The sequence below is a fragment of the Anolis sagrei genome, chromosome 12 (genome assembly GCF_037176765.1).
Source record: "Anolis sagrei isolate rAnoSag1 chromosome 12, rAnoSag1.mat, whole genome shotgun sequence".
NCBI classification, from domain to species: domain Eukaryota; kingdom Metazoa; phylum Chordata; class Lepidosauria; order Squamata; family Dactyloidae; genus Anolis; species Anolis sagrei.
This window is the reverse complement of record NC_090032.1, coordinates 4,293,431-4,317,194: the sequence shown is the minus strand read 5'-3', so window position 1 is coordinate 4,317,194 and position 23,764 is coordinate 4,293,431. Positions and strand designations below refer to the sequence as shown.

At 41.1% G+C, this 23,764-nt stretch overlaps 1 protein-coding gene across 2 annotated transcripts in view; it reads left to right on the top strand.

The window, feature by feature from the left end:
• Positions 1 to 23,764, top strand: part of POGZ (pogo transposable element derived with ZNF domain) — a 42,239-nt gene that overhangs the window by 12,120 nt on the left and 6,355 nt on the right. For both annotated transcript variants that reach the window (XM_060758084.2, XM_067472331.1), the window contains exons 3-16: positions 2,066 to 2,221; positions 5,537 to 5,712; positions 5,870 to 5,978; positions 8,979 to 9,158; positions 9,435 to 9,632; positions 11,636 to 11,745; positions 13,503 to 13,837; positions 16,234 to 16,388; positions 16,727 to 16,827; positions 17,095 to 17,241; positions 18,384 to 18,518; positions 20,203 to 20,375; positions 21,696 to 21,836; positions 22,611 to 22,670. In XM_060758084.2, coding sequence (XP_060614067.2) covers positions 2,066 to 2,221; positions 5,537 to 5,712; positions 5,870 to 5,978; positions 8,979 to 9,158; positions 9,435 to 9,632; positions 11,636 to 11,745; positions 13,503 to 13,837; positions 16,234 to 16,388; positions 16,727 to 16,827; positions 17,095 to 17,241; positions 18,384 to 18,518; positions 20,203 to 20,375; positions 21,696 to 21,836; positions 22,611 to 22,670 — 2,176 coding nt within the window. The remainder of the gene's footprint in view (positions 1 to 2,065; positions 2,222 to 5,536; positions 5,713 to 5,869; positions 5,979 to 8,978; positions 9,159 to 9,434; positions 9,633 to 11,635; positions 11,746 to 13,502; positions 13,838 to 16,233; positions 16,389 to 16,726; positions 16,828 to 17,094; positions 17,242 to 18,383; positions 18,519 to 20,202; positions 20,376 to 21,695; positions 21,837 to 22,610; positions 22,671 to 23,764) is intronic.

Genomic DNA, 23,764 nt, shown 5'->3' with positions numbered 1-23,764 from the left:
TAATATCCTTGTGGGAGTAACAGATCGGCACGTTTAATGGCTCTTGTTCTCGTCTGGCTGTTCCCACTTGCTCCTTCCCTGCCTTCTGGCAGGTTTGGAGAACAGCTTAAGAAGTGGTAGTCCCTGTTATAGGAACAGACAGTTACTGTGTTCACAAACATTGCAAATGCTTGGTGTCTGGGATGAAGTACAATCAGTGCTCTGGGATGAACTGGGTGACTGCTTCCACTTCTGCAGGTAGGAAAGCCAGCATCCCAGTCAGAGAGTGATGCTAGAAACATCCCTTAATCATCACATACTTATTTTCTATTAGCGGTCCCCTGCCACGCATTGCTGTGGCCCAGTCTGGTGATCTGGAAAATAAAGTAACGAGAAAGTGCTGGTTTCTAATATATGTAATTTTTTTATGCTTGTGAGTAAACAGTATTTCTTGCTGTTTCTTTGTAAGTATCGATGTAGAGATTGTCTGGTTTGCCCACTCTGACACATGCAACATATAATTGTCCTTTTTTAGGGGTCCCTTTCAAATCTAGGATACTATATCTCTGTGTGTGGGTCATATATATCTATCTATATCTATGGCTGGATGGCTCTTTGTCAGGAGGGCTTTCATTAAGTTTTCTTGCTCTGGTGAAGGGAGTTGGACTGGATGGCCTTGAGTATTTTCTGTTGGTCATGGGGGTTCTGTGTGGGAAGTTTACCCCAATTCTGTTGTTCATTGGGTTCAGAATGCTCTTTGATTGTAGGTGAACTATAAATCCCAGTAACTACAACTCCCCAATATCAAGGTCTATTTCCCCCAAACTCCATATGTGTTCATATTTGGGCATCTGGAGTATCCGTGCCAAGTTTTGTCCAGATCCATCATTGTTTGAGTCCACAGTGCTCTTTGCATGTAGGTTAACTACAAATCCCAAACTCAAGGTCAATGCCCACCAAACCCTTCCAGTATTTTCTCTTGGTCATGGGAGTCCTGTGTGTGGTGTTTGGTTCAATTCCATCATTGGTGGAGTTCAGAATGATTTTTGATTATCGGTGAACTATACATCCCAGTAACTACAACTCCCAAATGTCAATAGCTATTTTCCCCAAACTCCATCTGTGTTCATATTTGAGCATATGGAATATTCGTGCCAAGTTTGGTCCAGATCCATCGTTGTTTGAGTCCACAGTGCTCTCTAGATGTAGGTGAATTACAACTCCCAAACTCAAGGTCAGTGCCCACCAAACCCTGTTGGTCATGGGAGTCCTGTGTGCCAAGTTTGGTTCAATTCCATCATTGGTGGAGTTCAGAATGCTCTTTGATTGTAGGTGAACTATAAATCCCAGTAACTACAACTCCCAAATGTCAAGGTCTGTTTCCCCAAACTCCATCTGTGTTCATATTTGGGCATATGGAGTATCTGTGCCAAATTTGGTCCATATCCATCGTTGTTTGAGTCCACGGTGCTCTTTGTATGTAGGTGAACTACAAATCCCACACCCAGGGTCAATGCCCACCAACACCTTCTAGTGTTTTCTGTTGGTCGCAGGAGTCCTGTGTGCCACATTTGGTTCAATTCCATCATCGGTGGAGTTCAGAATGCTCTTTGATTGTATGTGAACTATACATCCCAGCAACTACAAATCCCAAATGGCAAAATCAATTATTTTGAGTGATGGTCACTCCTTGGTTTACTAGGTGTCTTGTGGCGGAATTTGGTGGCAATTCATCCAGTGGTTTTTGAGTTATGCCAATCCCACAAACGAACATTACATTTTTATTTATATAGATATGCTTATTTACCCTATTTGCTCAAAAGTCACATTAATACAATAATCTTACTGCTGAGCCAAGGCAGAAGAGGAAACTGCTTCAGGAGGTTCACCTAGAGCTCCTCTTTGAGGACGGTCATCTCTTAATTTCATGGCCATGGCTCTATGTTGTGCAATTTTGGGATTTGTAGTTTGGTGAAGCATCTCCATTCTTTTGTAGAGAAGGCTCAAAGCCTTTGTGACACTATCTCACGCGAATATTTTCCGCTCCTGCCGATTATATAACAGTTTGGCACTTTCTTCCTGGCAGTTTCCGTCAGTGTTCAGCCTGTGGCCAACCCCATGCCCATCGTTGCCCATGCGTCCCTCGGCGGCAACCTTCAGACGCCCACCTCGGTCAGCAGCAGCATGCCGCCCAACAGCGACACAAAGAAGACCTTGGTGACACTCTTTGCCAACAACAGTGGTGAGAGTTGAGGGAGAAAGACTTTGTGTAGCATGCCGTGGAGTGGTGGATTTTGAGCTGGAGTGTAGGGTTTCCGAGTCACACAAATAGGGATTTTGTCTCTTGTTTGGATTGTGAATAGTGCATACTGTCTCTTACATTATGTAACAACATTTGAAAAGAAAAATCTGTTTTTGGTTTGAAAGTGTTATTTCCTACTAGCCGTCCCCTGCCACGCATTGCTGTGGCCCAGTCTGTGTGTGTATATGTGTGTATATATTTGTGTAAATGTGTATATGTGTGTTTGCATATATATATATGTGATTTTGCTAGCCGTCCCCTGCCACGCGTTGCTGTGGCCCAGTCTGTGTGTGTATATGTGTGTATATATTTGTGTATATGTCTGTTTGCATATATGTGTGTGTGTGTGTGTGTGTGTGTGTGTGGTTTTGTGCATGCATTGTAATGTAATTTTTGTTTGGCCTTCTGTTGTGTTTTTCAGTGTTTTAATGAGTGATGGTCACTCGTTGGCCTGACAGGTGTATTGTGTCCAAATTTGGTGTCAATTCGTCCAGTGGTTTTTGAGTTATGCTAATTCCACAAACGAATATTCCATTTTTATTGATACACATGATATACGAATATATGAAACACTAGCCATCCCCCGCCACACGTTGCTGTGGCCCAGTCTGTGTATATGTGTTTTGTATTTGTGTATATGTGTACTTATGTGGTTTTGCACATGCATTATAATGTATTTTTTACTTTTTTGGTTTTTAAATCTCTTCTGTTGTGTTTTTCTCTGTTTTTCTGAGTGATGGTCACTCGTTGGCCTGAGAGGTGTCTTGTGTCCAAATTTGGTGTCAATCCACCCAGTGGTTTTTGAGTTATGCTAATCCCACAAACGAACATTACATTTTTATATAGATTATAATATATAATATTATTATAGTAGAATATATAATACTAGCTGTACCCACCACACGTTGCTGTGGCAAACCTTCCCTCCCTTTCTCCTCCTCCTTTCTTTCACTCCTTCCTTCCCTCTTTTTCTTTCTCTTCTTCTTTATTCCTTCTCTGCCTGTTTTTTTTCTAGCTTCCTTTGCTCTTTGGTTCCATCCTTCCTTGTCTCCTTCCCTCCCTCTTTCTCTCCTTCTCTTTTTCCTTCCTTCTCTACCTTTCTTTCCTTCTATCCTTCCCTCCTTCTTTCCCTCTTTCTCTCCCTCCTGCTCTCCTTCCTTCTCTTTCTTTCTTTCCTTCTTTCTCTCCTTCCCTCCTTCTTTCCCTCTTTCTCTCCCTCCTCCCCCACCTTCTCTCCTTCCTTCCTTCTCTACCTTTCTTTCTTTCTTTCTTTCTTTCTTTCTTTCTTTCCTTCTATCCTTCCCTCTTTCTCTCCCTCCTTCTCTCCTTCCTTCTCTTTCTTTCTTTCCTTCTTTCTCTCCTTCCCTCCTTCTTTCTCTCCCTCCTCCCCCACCTTCTCTCCTTCCTTCCTTCTCTACCCTTCCTTCTTTCCTTCTTTCTCTCCTTCCCTCCTTCTTTCCCTCTTTCCTTCTCTCCTTCTTTCCTTTCTCCCTCCTTCATTCCTTCCCCCTTTCTGTGTATGTGTTTTGTTTGTGTATATGCATATATGTGTGTGTATGTGTGTTTGTGTATATATATGTGGGGTGGGTTTTTTTTTGCCTTTTTAAGTCCCTTCTGCTATGTTTTTCAGTGTTTTTATGAGTGATAGTCACTAATTGACCTGATAGGTGTATTGTGTCTAATTTTGATGTCAATTCGTCCAGTGGTTTTTGAGTTATGCTAATCCCACAAACGAACATTACATTTTTTTATAGATTATCTATATATATATATAAATGTAATGTTAGTTTGTGAGATAAACATAACTCAGAAACCACTGGGCGAATTATATAGATTTAATTGTGCAGTCCTTACTATTCAAGTTGTTGTTCTACTCCAGAAACTTTGTGTTTGTGGCTGCCACAAACTATGTCAAATTAGTTGCGGCTCTAGGAGATATTGTTGCGTGAGTGGGCTTATTAACGAAAGACCTGCCTCACAAAATTATTTATTTTATTTATTTCCAGTATTTATATTCCGTTCTTCTCACCCCGCAGGGGACTCAGGGTGGATTACAATGTGCATATACATGGCAAACATTCAATGCCATGGACACACAACATATATAGACAGACACAGAGGCAATTTATCATTCCAGCTTTTCTTGAGGGTATTCTAGCCACCAGAGGAGCTGTCCCTTCATCGACCATTTGTGACACTGATGAAGTACTTCCTCATTGTATTGTCGAAGGCTTTCATGGCCGGAATCACTGGGTTGTTGTAGGTTTTTCTAGGCTATATGGCTCCTGACGTTTCACCTGCATCTATGGCAAGCATCCTCAGAGGTAATGAGGTCTGTTGGAAGTAGGTCATTCCACAGATATATAAACCCATTTTCCTACTTCCAACAGACCTCACTACCTCTGAGGATGCTTGCCATAGATGCAGGCGAAACGTCAGGAGAAAATGCCTCTAGAACATGGCCATATAGCCCGGAGAAACCTACAACAACCCAGTACTTCCTCATTATTTGCATGCTTGCTGGACATTTTTATGGCCTTGTAAATTGGTTAAATTTGCCTCCCTGCATAAGCGGTATCTAAATTTCTTGACAGATGCAACTGTCTTTCGGGCTGCAAAGGTTAACAGCAAGCTACACAAAATTGATTGTAAGCTCACTCCGACCCAGGCTTGCTTCGAACTCAGTAGTGATCTTAATGCAGCTGACTCCCAGCCAGCTGCGCCACAGTCCCGTACAGCCGAGCAACTTATTAGCGGTGTGACCCAGCACCAGTAGCCTAAAATGATAACCAGAACAAAAACACACAAAACAATGTTATTTCCTCTATAAGATACTTTTCTTTGTAGCAAAATATTATGATTGCCCTATTTACAAAAACAAAGTTTCCATAACACAAATAAAGTTGGGTTGTTGTAGGTTTTTTCGGGCTATATGGCCCGAAAATAAAGTTCTTTATACTTCCTTCTTTGCTTCCACGATGGGCTTCTTTCTCATGCAGAAAAACAGCTTTGCTCTCACACAGAACTTACACAGGAGCTTCACACACAGCAGCCGCCACACACAATGGCTTCTTTTCACTGAAGCTTCTCACATACTGAGGCCTACCTCACACTGAGGCCTTCTCATACTGAAGCCTACTACGATAACATACTGAGGCCCTTCTCCAACAGGGTGTTGTAGCTGATTTTTTTTCCTCTTTGGGTGAAATTGGTAGCAAGTTGCCATTCTTACTTCCACTCTTCTCTCCCATCCAGCGGGAACTCCTCTGGTCCAGCAAGGCGGGCAACCACTGATCCTCACGCAAAGCCCGGCCTCTGGCCTGAGTACGGTGGTGACGCAGCCAGTGCTCCGGCCAGTGCAGGTCATGCAAAATGCCAACCACGTGACCAATTCGCCGGTGGCCAGCCAGCCCATCTTCATCACCACTCAGGTGGGGTCTTGGTATCTAGGGCACCTATACAGTCTGGCGTTGTGGAGGTGGTGGTTTTAAAAATTGGGCAAACATGTTCAAAGTGCAAAACACACCTCTACCCCTTAATTCGATCCCAATATGACTGAGGATTCTTTTCCCTGCTTCCTTGGTCCAGGGTTTTCCTGTACGGAACGTCCGGCCGGTCCAGAACACCATGAATCAAGTTGGCATCGTCCTAAACGTCCAGCAAGGTCAAACCGTCAGGCCCATCACCCTTGTCCCAGGTAAGATAAGGATGGAAACCTGTCAAGGCTTTTGGTCTGTAGCTATAAGACTGTAGGATCTATACAGCAATATTAAATGACTACTCACAAGCCGGTTTTGCTTTGAAATGGATATAGTGCATGTATCTCTCCAGCAAAGAAAGACACTACTGACTTTTTCCCACAACCACTTCCTTTTAGACACCTTTCCTGCCTATCTCCCCCTCTTCTGAGTTTCCTTCTTAGAGCTTGCTGCTTCACAAGTTCCAATACAAGGTTTCCAGCACCCTCTGCTGGCTTCAAAATGTCACAGAGAGAGAATTGAGGCAGCCAGGATGATTCAGTCAGGATGTCACAGAGGGAATTTGTGATGTCTTCATGCCGTCAGAAATTGACTCCTGACACTAGTAGACTGAAATGGGTCCATATGAGGTTTTTAACTTTTATGTGATGTTGTTTTTATACTCGTGTACTGTTTGGGAGATGGTGATGGGATATAAATAAAATTTATCATTATTATTAATATTATCACTTGTCCCTGGTTCCGCCTTGACATATGAGCATCGTTTTGAGTTAAAAGCTAATGCCAGAGGGAGTGCTAGTGTGAGAGTACAAGGTTTTAGAGCTTCAAGGGATCAGCCTCTATGCCTTGTGCTCTTGTCCGTTTTGCTCTTGTCCACTTTGAGTAACTTTGGGCTAGTTGATTTGGGGTGTTTTTTATTCCTGGTATGTTTGGCTTCATGAAGAGAGAGAGAGAGAGAGAAGGCAAGAGGGGGAGGGAGGCTGGAATGAGTACAGGATGAATTAAAGAATGCTGTGCTTCAAGGGAGCAGCCTCTGTGCCTTGTGCTCTTTTCCGCTTTGAGGAACTTTGGACTAGTTGAATGAAATAATGCCTCTCCCTCTTCACTTTGTGCTTCCTTGCCACAACTTCGTGCTTCTACCATGGAAAGGAGTTTGGCACCCTTGCTTTGTTTATTTATTTATGACATTTTATGCTGCCCTTCTCACCCCGAAGGGGACTCAAAGCGGCTTACAAGTAATATGCAAATACAATAAATACAATATCTTCCTGCCCCCCTCTTTACTCTGGTCCCAGAGCAGCAGTTGGTGCTGGAGGGAGGGGCTCCCAACTTTAGACATTGGGGGGCTGCTGGTGTTGAGAGTACAATGCTTTAGGGCTTCAAGAAAGCAGCCTCTGTACCTCATGTTCTTTTCCACTTTGAGGAATTGGGGTGGTTTTTATTCCTGGTATGTTTGGCTTCATGAAGAGAGAGGGGGGGAGAGAGCAAGAGGGAAACAGGGGCTGGAATGTGTACCGGATGAATGACAGAATGCTGTGCTTCCTTGCCACGACTTCATGCTTTTACCATGGAAAGGAGTTTGGCACCCTTGCTTTAGACATTGGGGGACTGCCTGTGTTGAGAGTACAACCCGTTAGGGCTTCAAGTGAGCAGCATCTGTATCTCGTGCTCTTTTCAGCTTTGATGGACTTTGGGCTAGTTGATTTGGGTTGGTTTTTATTCCTGGTATGTTTGGCTTCCTGAAGAGAGAGGGTGGGAAAGAGCAAGAGGGGAAGGGAGGCTGGAATGAGTATTGGATGAATGGCAGAATGCTGTGCTTCAAGGGAGCAGCCTCTGTGCCTTGTGCTCTTTTCTGCTTTGAGGAACTTTGGGCTAGTTGATTTGGGGTGGTTTTTATTTCTGGTATGCTTGGCTTCATGAGGAGAGAGGGAGAGAGAGTGGAAGGGAGGCTGGAATGAGTACCGGATGAAAGAAAGGATGTTGTGCTTCAAGGGGGCAGCCTCTGTGCCTTGTGCTCTTTTCCGCTTTGAGGAACTTTGGGCTAGTTGATTTGGGTTGGTTTTTATTCCTGGTACATTTGGCTTCATGGGGGGAGAGAGCAAGAGGGGAAGGTAGACAGGAAGGAGTACCGAATGAATGAAAGAAAGCTGTGCTTCAAGGGAGCAGCCTCTGTGCCTTGTGCTCTCTTCCGCTTTGAGGAACTTTGAGCTAGTTAATTTGGGGTGGTTTTTATTCCTGGTATGTTTGGCTTCATGAGGAGAGAGGGAGAGAGAGTGGAAGGGAGGCTGGAATGAGTACCAGATGAATGAAGGAATGCTGTGCTTCAAGGGAGCAGCCTCTGTGCCTCATGCTCTTTTCCGCTTTGAGGAACTTTGGGCTAGTTAATTTGGGGTGGTTTTTATTCCTGATATGTTTGGCTTCATGAAGAGAGAAAGGGAGAGAGAGCAAGAGGGGAAGGTAGACAGGAAGGAGTACTGAATGACTGAAAGAAAGCTGTGCTTCAAGGGAGCAGCCTCTGTGCCTTGTGCTCTCTTCCGCTTTGAGGAACTTTGGGCTAGTTGATTTGGGGTGGTTTTTATTCCTGGTACGTTTGGCTTCATGAAGAGAGAGAGAGAGAGAGAGAGCAAGAGGGGAAGGGAGGCTGGAATATGTACCAGATGAATGAAAGAACATTGTGCTTCCTTGCCATAACTTCATGCTCCTACCATGGAAAGGAATTTGCCACCCTTGCTTTAGACATTGGTGGGCTGCTGGTATTGAGAGTACAACCTTTTAGGGCTTCAAGGGAGCAGCCTCTGTGTCTCATGCTCTTTTCCACTTCGGGCTAGTGATTTGGGGTGGTTTTTATTCCTGGTATGTTTGGCTTCATGAAGAGAGAGGGGGAGAGAGGGGAAGGGAGGCTGGAATGAGTACCAGATGAATGAAAGGATGCTGTGCTTCAAGGGAGCAGCCTCTGTGCCTCGTGCTCTTTTCCACTTTGAGGAACTTTGGGCTAGTTGATTTGGGGTGGTTTTAATTCCTGGTATGTTTGGCTTCATGAAGAGAGGGAGGGAGAGAGAGCAAGACGGGGAGGCTGGAATGAAAGATCGCTGTGCTTCCTTGCCACAACTTCATGGTTCTACCATGGGAAGGAGTTTGGCACCCTTGCTTTAGACATTGGAGGACTGCCAGTGTTGAAAGGGAAGCTGATGGTGACCATTCTCTCCCTTTCCTTGCAGCCCCCGGCACCCAGTTTGTGAAGCCTGCCGTTGGGGTTCCTCAGGTGTTCTCTCAAATGGCCCAGGTGAGACCCGGTCCGACCCTGCCAGTCCGACCATCCTCCAACACGTTCACGACGGTCATTCCGGCCACCCTGACCATCCGGAGTACGGTCCCGCAGCCCCAAGCGCCGCCACAAAGTAAGTCCTGTCCCAGCACCTAGCTATGGCTGTTAGCCATCGGTAGACAACAGTAGGTTGAGGGTTTCGTGATTAATTATACCTTCATCCTGTTCTTTTTGTGTTCATGTTGCCACAATTCCCATCATTCCTAGCTAACATGGTCAGGGTGGTATGAGAGTGAGACACATCTAGGAGTCATCAAGTTGGGGGATTCACCTGCATCTTTCTCTCAATCTCTTCTACTTAAGATATATGAAACGATCCCTTCCTCTGTTTGTTTTCGTCCCCCGGCAGTGAGCATAGCGAGCTTTGTGACGGTGAAAAGGCCCGGGGTGACGGGCGAGAACAACAACGAGGTGGCCAAGTTGGTGAACACCTTGAATACGGTCCCTTCGCTGGGCCAGGGCTCGGGCCCCATCGTGGTTTCCAACAACAGCCCTGCGCATGGCTCCCAGCGGGTGGGCATCGTCTCCGAGCCTCCGTCGCAGAAAGGTAAGCATTACATTACGCTTGCTATTGGCCCTGCCCATTGTGATTTATTTTCTGTGTTTAAATTATTGTGATTGTATATTGTTTGATGTGCTTTTCATATTATTTCTTGTATATTATTTTTAATTTTTTATTTTATTGTCGTTGTATGTTGTTATTAGCATTGCTGTACTGTATTGTAGGCCTTGGCCACATGGAAGCTGCCCCGAGTCCCCTTGGGGAGATGGTGGCGGGGTATAAATAAAGTATTATTATTATTATTATTATTATTATTATTATTATTATTACTAGCTGTCCCCTGCCACGCGTTGCTGTGGCCCAGTCTGTGTATGTGTTTTGTGTGTGTATAGACGTGTTTATGTATGTGTATATATTTGTGTATATATGTGTGTTTGCATATATATGGGTGTATATATGTGTGTGTATATATTTGTGTATTTGTGTGTTTATATGTGTGCATGCATATTGTGTATATGTGTGTTCTTGTCTATATTCATATTTGTGTGTGTGTATGTATGTGGATATGTATATGTGTGTGCTTGTGTATATGTATTTATGTATGTGTGCATATTTTATTCTATTTATTATTATTACATTTACTCTTTTACTCTATTTTTATTTTACTCTATTATTGTTATTATTACACTTTGTTATTTTGCTCTATTATTTTATTACAATTTTTAATTTACTCTATTTATTATTATTACGTTTACTCATTTATTCTATTGTTATTATTACACTATTATTTTACTCTATTATTTTATTACAATTTTTAATTTACTCTATTTATTATTATTACATTTACTCTTTTACTCTATTGTTATTTTACTCTATTATTTTATTACAATTTTTAATTTACTCTATTTATTATTATTACATTTACTCTTTTACTCTATTGTTATTTTACTCTATTTTTATTATTACACTTTATTATTTTACTCTATTATTTTATTACAATTTTTAATTTACTCTATTTATTATTATTACATTTACTCTTTTACTCTATTGTTATTTTACTCTATTATTTTATTACAATTTTTAATTTACTCTATTTATTATTATTACATTTACTCTTTTACTCTATTGTTATTTTACTCTATTTTTATTATTACACTTTATTATTTTACTCTATTATTTTATTACAATTTTTAATTTACTCTATTATTATTACATTTACTCTTTTACTCTATTGTTATTTTACTCCATTGTTATTATTACACTTTATTATTTTACTCTATTATTTTATTACAATTTTTATTTTACTCTATTATTATTATTATTACATTTATTCTTTTACTCTATTTTTATTTTACTCTATTTTTGTTATTATTAGACTTTATTGTTTTACTCTATTATTATTATTATTATTATTATTATTATTATTATTATACTTTATTGAGCCAGGCATCTTCCTCCATTCTGTATCTTTGCATTTCCTTTTTTCTGCCTCGGTGGAGTCTCTTGCCTTTGCCCCTGTTGAACTTCATTGTGTTAGTTTTGGCCAATCATCTCTCTCATCTCTTCCGATCGATTTGAACTCTGCTCCTGTCTTCCGGGGTATTGGCTCTCCCTCCCAATTTGGTGTTGTCTGCAAACTTGATCATACCATGCCTTCTCACCCTTCCTCTAAGTCATTTTAGTCCAACACTGGCTCTCTCTGTTGATGTTGCTCCTTCCAAAATGAACTGAAATGGAGAGCGACCAACTTGCCAACTGCCAAGAGGTTGGCAGAGATGAGATTCAAGCTGGGGACTTTCCGGATTCATTCTGGCATTGTCAGCTTCTCCTTCTGTGCATTTCCTCTCCTCCTTCGCTGCAGATGGGAACTCTTTTCAGCCTCGCTTTGACTTTTAGGAACCTGGTATACGGGATGCTGTTTTTAGGTATCTTTTCCTCTTCTCGTGCCCAAAAAGAGGAGAAAAACAATGAAATAGGCCATAGGAGTCCTTCCAAGGTGGCCTGGTTTTGGTTGTGACCCTTTCTCCTGATTCTTCTCTTTCTTCCAGTTGGTGCCTCAACCATCCCCAACTTCGACCTGCAAGACAGCGGGCGGAAAGCCTGTCCTCGGTGCAATGCCCAGTTTAGAGTCACTGAAGCTTTAAGAGGCCATATGTGCGTAAGTAACCCCTTCCTGTCTTGCGTGAGAAGGAGGATTTGAAAGGTGTGTGTAGAGCCTGAAATGAAAGTAGTCTTTGGGTCGGGGCTGATGGACATTAAGGCCCAAAGCCCACAAGAGAAGGAACTCTGTTGTTCTCCTCTCTCTGGACTTGGGAGAGCATGTGACTACGAGGCAATGTAATGGGAGTTTGATTTAGAAAGTTTTCTAGATAGCTAAGCAGAGCTTCTCCGTGCAGAGGCATGCTATCCCTGGACACAAGGGGAGGCCTGTTTCCAAGAAGCATCTAATTGGGTGCCTTGGAGGTGAAGGGAGCTAGAATGGGATCTCACCGCATGGGTGGGTTCTTAAGTAATCAAATAAAAGAAAAGTTATTGAGCTCTTAGGAAGACCTTGCAGATCCACAGTTCCCACTAGATACACATTTTATTATTTTTATTACTACTGTATATACTCGAGCTCAGCCATTTTTTGAGACTGAAAAAGCCCCCCTCAGCTTATACTCGAGTCAAAGTTATTTATTTATTCATTTAGATAACATTTACATTATTGTACTCTATTTATTATTGTTTTTGTTACATTTATTATTTTACTCTTATTTTTATTTTACTCTATTGTTATGATTACACTTTATTCTTTTACTCTATCATTTTTATTACATTTATTATTTCTCTCATGGTTATTATTACATCTATTTTATTCTATTTATTATTATTATTACATTTATTCTTTTACTCTATTTTTATTTTACTCTATTATTGTTATTATTACACTTTATTCTTTTACTCTATTATTTTATTACATTTATTCTTTTACTCTATTACTTTTTTACATTTATTCTTTTACTCTATTATTACATGTATTATTTTACTCTATTTTTATTTTACTCTATTATTGTTATTATTACACTTCATTCTTTTACTCTATTATTTTTATTACATTTATTCTTTTTCTCATTGTTATTATATTTATTTTATTCTACTTATTATTCTATTTATTTTTTACTCTATTTTTATTTTTACTCTATTGTTATTATTACACTTTATTCTTTTACTCTTTTTTACTTTACTCTATTATTTTATAATTACATTTTATTCTTTTACTCTTATTATTTCATTACATTTTTATTTTACTCTATTATTATTATACTATTATTTTAATACATTTTCAATTTTACTCTTATTTTTCTTACATTTATTCTTTTACTCTAGTTTTATTTTACTCTATTATTTTATTACATTACATTTTTACATTTTTATTTTACTCTATTCTTATATTTATTCTTTTACTCTATTATTTTATTACATTACATTATTACATTTTTATTTTACTCTATTATTATTACATTTATTCTTTTACCCTATTTTTATTTTACTCTATTGTTCTTATTACACTTTATTATTTTAACTCTATTATTATTATTATTATTATTATTATTATTACACTTTATTATTTTACATAATTATTACTTACAGAAAGCTAAGTTGCCGTGCTTTACAAGAATTTAAAAAGACCAGGAACGAGAAGCAACCAGCTCAACTACTCCACATCCCTCGCTATCCTTTTACTATGAAGATTCTAAGCCAGCCATGAGCAAACTTGGGCTCTCCCGGTGTTTTGGACTTCAACTCCCACAATTCCTAACAGAAATTGTGGGAGCTGAAGTCCAAAAACCTGGAGGACCCAAGTTGGTCCATGCCTGTATTTAACCAAGCGTGGGTTTTCTTTCTTTTCATTGTCACCCTTCTTCCGCACAGTACTGCTGCCCAGACATGGTGGAGTTCCTGAAGAAAGGGAAGTCCCTGGAGTCTGAACCAAATATCCAAGTCCCCAAAGCCCCTTCTCCGGAGAAGTCGGCGGGCATGGCCTCCACGCCGTCCTCCACCCCGGTCCCTACCCTGTCACCGCCGGGCAAAATGGCCGAGCCCAGCGACGGGGCGAGTGACGGGACGCAGGGCAAGCTGATCATGCTGGTGGACGACTTCTACTACGGCAGGGACAGCGGCAAGCTCAGCCAGCTGCTCAACTTCCCCAAAGTGCCGACCTCCTTCCGCTGCCCCCATTGCACCAAGCGGCTCAAGAACAACATCCGGTAATGGCGGGATGGGGAGAGGAGGAGGGGGTGTCTGCTTTTGTGAAGGGTAGTTGTAAAGGAGGGTAAAAGCCAGATAATTTATCAACATCAGCTTAGGAGCTGGTTTATAAAGGGACTATTAATTACAGAAGTATTGATAGCGTAGCGTTTTCTGTCCCTGGTTTGGTTTTACTTCTTATGCAGGCTGTTTGACTTAAGAGAAACTGTATCAGGCAAGGCTTGAGGAAAACAGTAACAAGTTTATTTTAACAGGAGTATAACATGTTTAATTGTTTCTTCACAAGAGGCACGAATCTTGATTGGTTACATTAGTAAGGTTTCATGAGGAACCTCAGGCACAGACTTCCAAGAGGTTTCTATAAGCAGATGTATCTCTTCTGGACAACTGTCCCAACAAAACAAATAAGCCAAAAGGCCTATTCAACAGAATTGGCTCCCAACCAAACCTTGATTCTTAACCCAGAATCAATAACCCCCTGTAGTTTTATCACTACCGGGTCCTTTCCTGTAACCCCTTTGGTCACCAATTAATTCCCTGAATCTCCACCCAGAGATTCAGTCTTCCCTGTAACACTAACAGTCACAGACTAACTCCCTGTTTCTCCCACTAGAGAAGCCAGTCCTTCCCTGTAGCTCACCGGCTTACAGACTGCCACTTTCAAAAAGCTGCGCCGTGAAGTGACAGTTGGCTCCGCCCCCGTTGCTATGGCAACTCAGCTTAAGCCACCAGCCACCATCTCTAACAAAATATAATCCTACATACTTACCATTTATTAACTACTGTTTGAACAACCCATAACCATAAGAATAAAATTTACACATCGTCACAGTAGTAATAAAAATAATTGTTTTTATAAAAATAATTGTTATTATTACATTTATTTTATTCTATGTATTATTATTATTATTACATTCTTTTACTGTATTTTATATTATTTATTTATTTATTTATTTATTTGGTATGCTTGTATACCGCTAATATCTCAGCCTGTGCGGCGACTCATTGCGGTTTACAACATGTTAAAATATACAATGTTAAAAAATACAATTCACTTGAGCATATAAAAATTAAAATTAAGAATACATACAAAAAACATACGCAGTATTGGGCCACCAATACAGATCGGGACATCTCATAGTTAAAATCGTCATCCAATTCGTTGTCTTGATTGCTAATCCATGGTCAGATAGAACATCACGACGAAGGTCAATTGAAGACTTGCTCAAACATCCAGGTTTTTAGTTTTTTCCTAAATGCCATTAGCGAGGTCGCTGATCTTAATTCAGTAGGGAGGGCATTCCAAAGCCGGGGGGCCACCGCAGAAAAGGCCCTATCTCTCGTTCCCACGAGCCGCACCTGTGAAGCAGGTGGGATAGAGAGAAGGGCTTCTCCTGAAGATCTAAGGGTCCTGGTGGGCTGATAGGCCGAGATACGTTCGGATAGGTATGTAGGGCCAGAACCGTTTAGGGCTTTAAAGGTCAAAACCAGCACTTTGAATTGGGCTCGGTAGCTAATCGGTAGCCAGTGAAGCTGGTACAGCAGAGGAGTTGTGTGCTCCCTGCGCCCAGCCCCTGTTAATACCATGGCTGCCGCCCGTTGGACTAGTTGGAGCTTCCGGGCCGTCTTCAAAGGCAACCCCACTCGATTACTGTTATTATTACACTTTATTTTTACTCTATTATTCTTATTACATTTATTATTTTTCTCGTTATTATTATTACATTTATTTTATTCTATTTATTATTATTATTATTACATTTATTCTTTTACTCCGTTTTTATTTTACTCCATCAAGGCCACCATGTCCGCTGGGTGAGCGCCAGGGAAGGAGAGACTGAAGTGGGGCCACCTTCCAAGAAGGAAGAGGGCTAGGCACGCAACAAGGAAGCACTCTGCATGTGCTCAGAAAACCTTGGGTGCTTGGGTCACATCTACTCTGCACTCTGGTGCCACTTGAACCGAGGGAGAGAAGAGTGGGTGGAGCATCCCTACTTTGCAGTTTTTCACTTATCGTGGGTGGTCCTGGAATGTAACACCCGCAATAAGTGAAGTAGCACTGTAGAGCAGCGGTTCTCAACCTGGGGGTTGCGACCCCCTGAGGGGTCGCCTGGCCATTTCAGAGGGGTTGCAAGGTTGTCTCCTTTGTCTCCCCGTCCCCTCCGACTAAAGTAGCAATGAAAATAATGAAAATAATTTTTGGGTTGGGGGTCACCATAACATGAGGAACTGTATTTAGGGGTTACGGCTTTAGAAAGGTTGAGAACCACTGCTGTAGAGAGAGATGAAAAATCGTTCTTGTTTCTGTTTGTGGGAAGTGACCAGAAAGAGAGGGGGGGCCTTTTCCTCCCTCTCCTCAAAGTTAATGCTGCCCGTCGTTCCTTCTCGCTATCAGGTTTATGAACCATATGAAGCACCACGTCGAACTGGATCAGCAGAACGGGGAGGTGGACGTCCACACCACTTGCCAGCACTGCTACCGGCAGTTCCCCACCCTCCTGCATCTACAGTGCCACTTGGAGAACGTACACAGCCCCTACGAGTCGACCAGTAAGTCCGGAGCCCAAAATATGTATTTCCCATGATGCCCCTTTCTGCCCTGGTGTCTCTCATCAGATACATTTCTCTGACCAAAAAAGCCTGCAAATATAACATTAAGAGAATGTTCGCTGTGAATTGTCGAAGGCTTTAATGGCCAGAATCACGGGGTTGCTTCTTTTTTGACCTGGGTGATGGTTGGAGTCTTTACATAATATTATCTACATAGTAATACTAAGCTGGGTATTGGAAGGATGCTGTCGAAGAAGGCGCCCATTTCACCCCAAGCTGTATGTGTCTCTGGCTTCTTGTGATGCCGCCCCACGTGACGCGGTTCCTCTTCCTTCCAGCAAAGTGCAAGATCTGCGAGTGGGCCTTTGAGAGCGAGCCCATGTTCCTGCAGCACATGAAGGACAACCACAAGCCGGGAGAGATGCCCTACGTCTGCCAGGTATGGGAGCGTCATTTCAAATTGGACCAAGGGAAGGCCCTCCTGAGGTTCGCGGACCATTTCCCTGCCTGGTAAACTATCCTGAAATACCCAAAATACGCAAAGAAAATATTTAAAAGCTTGGGAATGGAATGAGGAACACAAAGACTCAGTGTAGTTTCAGGTGGGCCATTCCAAGCCATTGGCCTAGAAGACCCGAAAAACGTCCGATTTGGCCGGTCTTATTGGGTTCTCAATGTTTCTGTCTCAATGTTTGGTTCCCCGCAGGTCTGCCAGTACCGTTCGTCACTCTACACGGATGTGGACACGCATTTCCGGATGGTGCACGAAGACACGCGGCACCTCCTTTGCCCTTACTGCCTCAAGGTCTTCAAGAACGGCAACGCCTTCCAGCAACACTTCATGCGGCACCAGGTAATAATAATCATCATAATAATCATCATAATAATCATCATAATAATCTTTATACCCCGCCACCATCTCCCCAATGGAGACTCGGGGCGGCTATCATGACGCCAAGCCGAAAAAATACAGTACAACACAATAAAATACTCCCACTGTTAGCCCCAGCTTCTGCCAACCTAGCAGTTTGAAAACAAGCATATCTGAGTAGATCAATAGATGCTGGGGTTCAGCCTCTTTGTGACCCTGAACCTGATTCTCTGATTGTATTTCCTGATGCCGATGTAGATGTCAATGTGAATCCTGAGGCCAATTTAGATGATGATGGTTTGAGTAGTGAAAATCCTACAGTCTTGGAAAGTGAAAGTCAAAATTCCCATGAGAACATGCATTCCGAGCCGAGCGGAGAAGTTTCACTCCCTTTTCCTCCCAGTCTTAGTTCTCCAGAGAATCTTGACACCTGGTCTGCCTAATGAGGATAGGTGGGACAGATTTGGCAGAGCCGGGGAGAAGCACAAAGTTTACGTAGGTCAGCCAGGTTGGGAGAAATGCAAACAAAAAATTCAGGCGTGTCTCGCAATAGATTTCTCGGCCTTAAGTACGCCTGGCCTGAATGCAGCTTCAGACCAAGCATCGTTCCAGATTCATGTGCAAGCTTTTGCAGGTCTTCTGATACAAGTGGCCTTGTTCCTCGGAGGTTTTCTAGTTGTTCCAAGTATGGTTAGTGGATTGCTAACAGGTTCCAGGATTCAGCTGTTTTGCTGTAGGTTTTATGATCTTGTTTATGGACATTTCTTGTTGCTGATTTTTGCTGTGACTTTTTACCTTTGCATATTTCCTCTATTTTGTATTCATCTTTCGTCAATAAAAAAGGATTGTTTTCCTGAAGTCAAGTGTGGTGGATTGTTGTCTGAGGGTCCAGTTTCCTGCCCTGGGTTGCAACAATAGGTACCACTCCGGCGGGAAGATAATGGAGCTCCATGCAGTCATGCCGACCACATGACCTTGGAGGTGTCTATGGACAACGCCGGCTCTTCAGCTTAGAAATGGAGATGAGCACCAACCCTGGAGTCGGACACGACTGGACTTAATGTCATGGGAAAACCTTTACCTTTACTGATAATAATAATGTGTGGCTGTGCTTCTTCCCCCAGAAAAAGGGCGTCTACGGCTGCAACAAATGCCGGCTCCAGTTCCTTTTCGCCAAGGACAAGATTGAGCACAAGCTGCAGCACCACAAAACCTTCCGGAAGCCCAAGCAGCTGGAGGGGCTCAAGCCAGGCACCAAGGTACCAGTGGACCTTCACAAATTGCCAGCCAGGGAGGGACATTTGGTTTGGGTTGCTGTGAGTTTTCCGAGCTGTCTGCCCATGTTCCAGAAGCATTCTCTCCTGACGTTTCTCCCACATCGATGGCAGGCCTCCTCAGAGGTTGAGGGGTCATTTGGTTTGGTTATGTGTCCCCTGCCACGCGTTGTTGTGGCCCAGTCGGTGTATATGTGTTTTGTGTGTATATATGCATATGTGTGTGTGTATATATTTGTGTATTTGTGTATATATGTGGTTTTGTGCATGCGTTGTAATGTATTTTTTGTTTTTTGGCTTTTTCAGTGTTTTTTGTTTTTCAGTGTTTTATGGGTGATGGTCACTCGTTGGCCTGAGAGGTGCCTTGTGTCCAAATTAGGTGTCAATTCATCCAGTGGTTTTTGAGTTACGTCAATCCCACAAACATTACATTTTTATTTATATAGATACTAGCTGTACCTGCCACGGAGTTGCTGTGGTCAACCTTATTCTTCTCGCCTTCTTTCTTTCTCTCCTTCCTTCCTTCCATCCATCTTTCTTTCCTTCCTTTTTTTTCTTTTCCTTCCTCTTTCCCTTCTTCTTTCTTCCTTCTCTACCTGTTTCTTTCCTTCCTTCCCTTTGTCTTTGGTTCCATCCTTCCTTCTCTCTTTCCTTCCTTCCTTCCCTCCCTCACTCTTTTTCTCTTTTCGTACCTTCCCTCCCTCCCTCCCTCCCTCCCTCCCTCCCTCTCTCCCTCTCTTTCCTTTCTTCTTACACTTTATTTGCTTCTCTCCTTCCTTCTCTACCTTCCTTTCTTTCTTTCCTTCCTTCCTTCCTTCCTTCCTTCCCTCCTTTCCCTCCTTCCTTCTGTCTTTCCTTCCTTCCCTCCCTCTTTATCTCTTTCATGCCTTCTCTCCTTCCGTCCTTCCTTCCTTCCTTCCTTCCTTCCTTCCTTCCCTCCCTCCCTCCCTCCCTCCCTCCCTCTCTTTCCTTTCTTCTTACACTTTATTTCCTTCTCTCCTTACTTCTCTACCTTTCTTTCTTCCCTTCCTTCTCTCCTTCCCTTCTTCTTTCCCTCTTTCTCTCCTTCCTCCTCCTTCCTTCCTTCTTTCTGTGTATATGTGTTTTTTGTGTGTATATAGGCATATATGTGTGTATATATATTTGTGTATGTGTGTGTGTTTGTATGCATGTGGTTTTGCACATGTGTTGAAATGCATTTGGGGTTTTTTTCTTTTACATCTTTCTGCTGTGTTTTTCAATGTTTTTATGTGTGATGGTCACTCGTTGGCCTGATACATGTATAGATATGATATGATATGATATGATATGATATGATATGATATTATATTATATTATATTATATTATTAGCATAGCACAGGGGACAGGGGGAACTGTCCCCTGGCCCCCTCTCTCTTCACTCTGGCCCAGAGCAGCAGTTGGCTATCATCCATTCCTTGTTATTGCCATCTCTGGTACCCAGTTTTCTCTACACAAAATTAATGTAGTGAACTGCGGCATAGCTGTATAGGTACATGTACATGCACAGATTAGGATTTCACCCCAAAGCTGGCAAATCCAGGCTTTGTAGCCCTATTGTGGCATGGCGGATTGTGAAAGGGAACATGCTGGTTATTGATGATGTCGCTCTGATCGCCTTGACGCAGACTCTCCTCCTTTTGCCGGCAGGTGACCATCAGGGCGTCGCGAGGGCCTCCGCGGCCGGTGCCCCTCTCGGCCAGCGACATGCCCCCGGGGCTCCTTCCGGACGCTACGCAGCTCTCGTCCTCCGCCGACTCCCAGCTCAACTTCCCATACCCGCCTTTCCAGAGGAACATCCAGAAGAAGGCCGTCCGGAAAATGTCAGAACCTTTCGCCAAGTTTTTAACTAAACTATTCTCTTAGTGGGGGGAAAATTACAGAGTTGTCATTAGAACAAAGAATGCTGCCCTGGAAACTAGGACTCAATGGAGCATTTATTTATTTAGCTATCATTTATTATTATTATTTATCATTTATATGCCGGCCTTCCCACCCCGAAGGGGACTCAGAGCGGCTTACAAGATATATATACATACAGTATACTATAATATTAGCATAGTACAATATCAGTATAATATATTACTATATTGTACTATACCATTATATTGTAATATTATTAGCATAGTACAATTTCAGTATTATATATTACTATAGTGTGCTATACCATTATATTATAATATTATTACTATAGTACAATATCTGTATTATATATTACTATATTGTACTATACCATTGTATTGCATTATTATTAGTATTACATGTAATATAAAATGTATAATATATTATTAGTAGTAGTATTATATTGCATTACAATATAATGTTATAAATATTATATGTATATACAATATATTACATTATACTATGTTATATTATATTATTATCATAGTACAATATCAGTATTATATATTACTATATTGTACTATACCATTATACTGTAATATTATTAGTATAGTACAATATCAGTATTATATATTACTATATTGTACTATACCATTGTATTGCATTATTATTAATATTACATGTAATATAAAATATATAATTATAATATATTAGTAGTATTATATTGCATTACAATATAATGTTATAAATATTATATGTATATACAATATATTACATTATACTATGTTATATTATATTATTATCATAGTACAATATCAGTATTATATATTACTATATTGTACTATACCATTATACTGTAATATTATTACTATAGTACAATATCAGTATTATATATTACTATATTGTACTATACCATTGTATTGCATTATTATTAATATTACATGTAATATAAAATATATAATTATAATATATTATTATTAGTAGTATTATATTGCATTACAATATAATGTTATAAATATTATATGTATATACAATATATTACATTATACTATGTTATATTATATTATTAGCATAGTACAATATCAGTATTACGTATTACTAAATTGTACTATACCATTATATTGTAATATTATTAGCATAACACAATATCAGTATTATATATTACTATCTTGTACTATACAATTATATTGTAATATTATTAGCATAGCACAATATCAGTTGACCAAACCTTTTCTCCAGAGTTGTAACAAGGCACTGAATGCCCACCCTTGCTTTTGCCTCTCCCTTCTTGGCCGCTGCAGGAGCATCCTGGGGAGACAGACCTGCCTGGAGTGCAGCTTCGAAATCCCGGACTTCCCCAACCACTTCCCCACCTACGTCCACTGTTCGCTTTGCCGCTACAGCACCTGCTGCTCTCGCGCCTACGCCAACCACATGATCAAGTAAGGATGGTATTATTAATATTAATATTAATGTTATTTATTTATTCACGACATTTATATGCCGCCCTTCCCCCCCCCCCCCACACACACACATATACAATGTATAATATTATTATTTGGCCCAATTCTATCATTGGTTGGGTTCAGAATGCTTTGTGATTGCAGGTGAACTATAAATCTCAGCAACTACAACTCCCAAATGTCAAGATTCTATTTTCCCCAAACTCCACCAGTGTTCATATTTGGGCATCTTGAGTCTTCGTGTAGAGTTTGGTCCAGATCCATCCTTGTTTGAGTCCATAGTGATCTCTGGACACTGCCCACCAAAACCTTCCAGTATTTTATGTTGGTCATTGGAGTTTGGTTCGATTCCATTGTTGGTGGGGTTCAGAATGTTCTTTGATTGTAGGTGAACTATGAATCCCAGCAACTACAACTCCCAAATGACAAAATCAATTTTTTTTTTGAGTGAAAGACATACATTGGGTTGTTAGGTGTCTTGTGTCCAAATTTGGTGTCGATTCACCCAGTGGTTTTTGAGTTCTGTTAATCCCACAAACGAACATTACATTTTTATTTATATAGATATGTAATATAAATATAGAATTATAATATCATTTTATTAGTATTCTATTGCATTACGTTATAATATTATAAATATTATATGTATATACAATTAATTATATTTCATTACATTATATATATATATCAATCAATAATAATGATAATAAACATAAACTCAAAATGGCTGTGTCCTACCTTCTTTTTTAACAGCAACCACGTTCCTCGCAAGAGTCCGAAATACTTGGCCTTGTTCAAAAACTACACCGCATGGTAAGTGGAAGAGCTTCCTTTGTTTACTTTTTTTGTCGACTCCTAGACGAGACCCGGGCATGAGTCCATTTGACTTTGGTGGTGGAGAAAGGTCTTTCACGGTGGATTCTCGGCCCCTTATTTCATTTATTTATTTATTTACAGTATTTATATTCCGCCCTTCTTACCCCGCAGGGTGAATCACAATGTACATATTCACGGCAAACATTCAATGCCAGAGACACACAACATATATAGACGGACACACAGAGGCTGTTTAACATTCCAGCTTCTTCATGAGGGTATTCTGGCCACCAGGGGGAGCTGTCGCTTCACCGTCCATTAGTACTTTCTCATTCTTTGCATGCTTGCTGGAGATTTTTATGTCATTGTAAATTACTGTATATACTTGAGTATAAGCCTAGTTTTTCAGCACTTTTTTTAGGCTGAAAATGTCCACAATATCACAATACAACCAATATAAAAACCATAAATATACAATAGAAGGAAAAAGGAAGAGGGGCCGACCAAGGGCAAGATGGATGGATGGCATCCTGGAAGTGACTGGATTGACCTTGAAGGAGCTGGGGGTGGTGACGGCCGACAGGGAGCTCTGGTGTGGGCTGGTCCATGAGGTCACGAAGAGTCGGAAACGACTGAACTAATGAACAACAATACAATAGAATTAAAAAGTAAAAAGGTAAAGGTTTTCCCCCTGACATTTAAGTCCAGTTGTGTCCGACTCCAGGGTTGGTGTTCATCTCAATTTTTAAGCGGAAGAGCCGGCGTTGTCCATAGATACCTCCAAGGTCATGTGGCCAGCATGATTGCATGGAGTGCCGTTACCTTCTTGTAAAAGCGGTACCTATTGATCTACTCACATTTGCATGTTTCTGAACTGCTAGGTTGATATAAGCTGGGGCTGACAGTGGAAGCTCATGCCATTGTCCGGATTCAAACCTGCGACCTTTCAGTCAACAAGTTTAGCAACTCAGTGCTTCAACGCACTGCGCCACCCAGGGCTTGAAGAATTAAAAAATTAAAAATTAATTAATTAAGAATTAAAAACAATAACATTAATTATAATGTCATATAGCCATTTCTGGATTCAAACT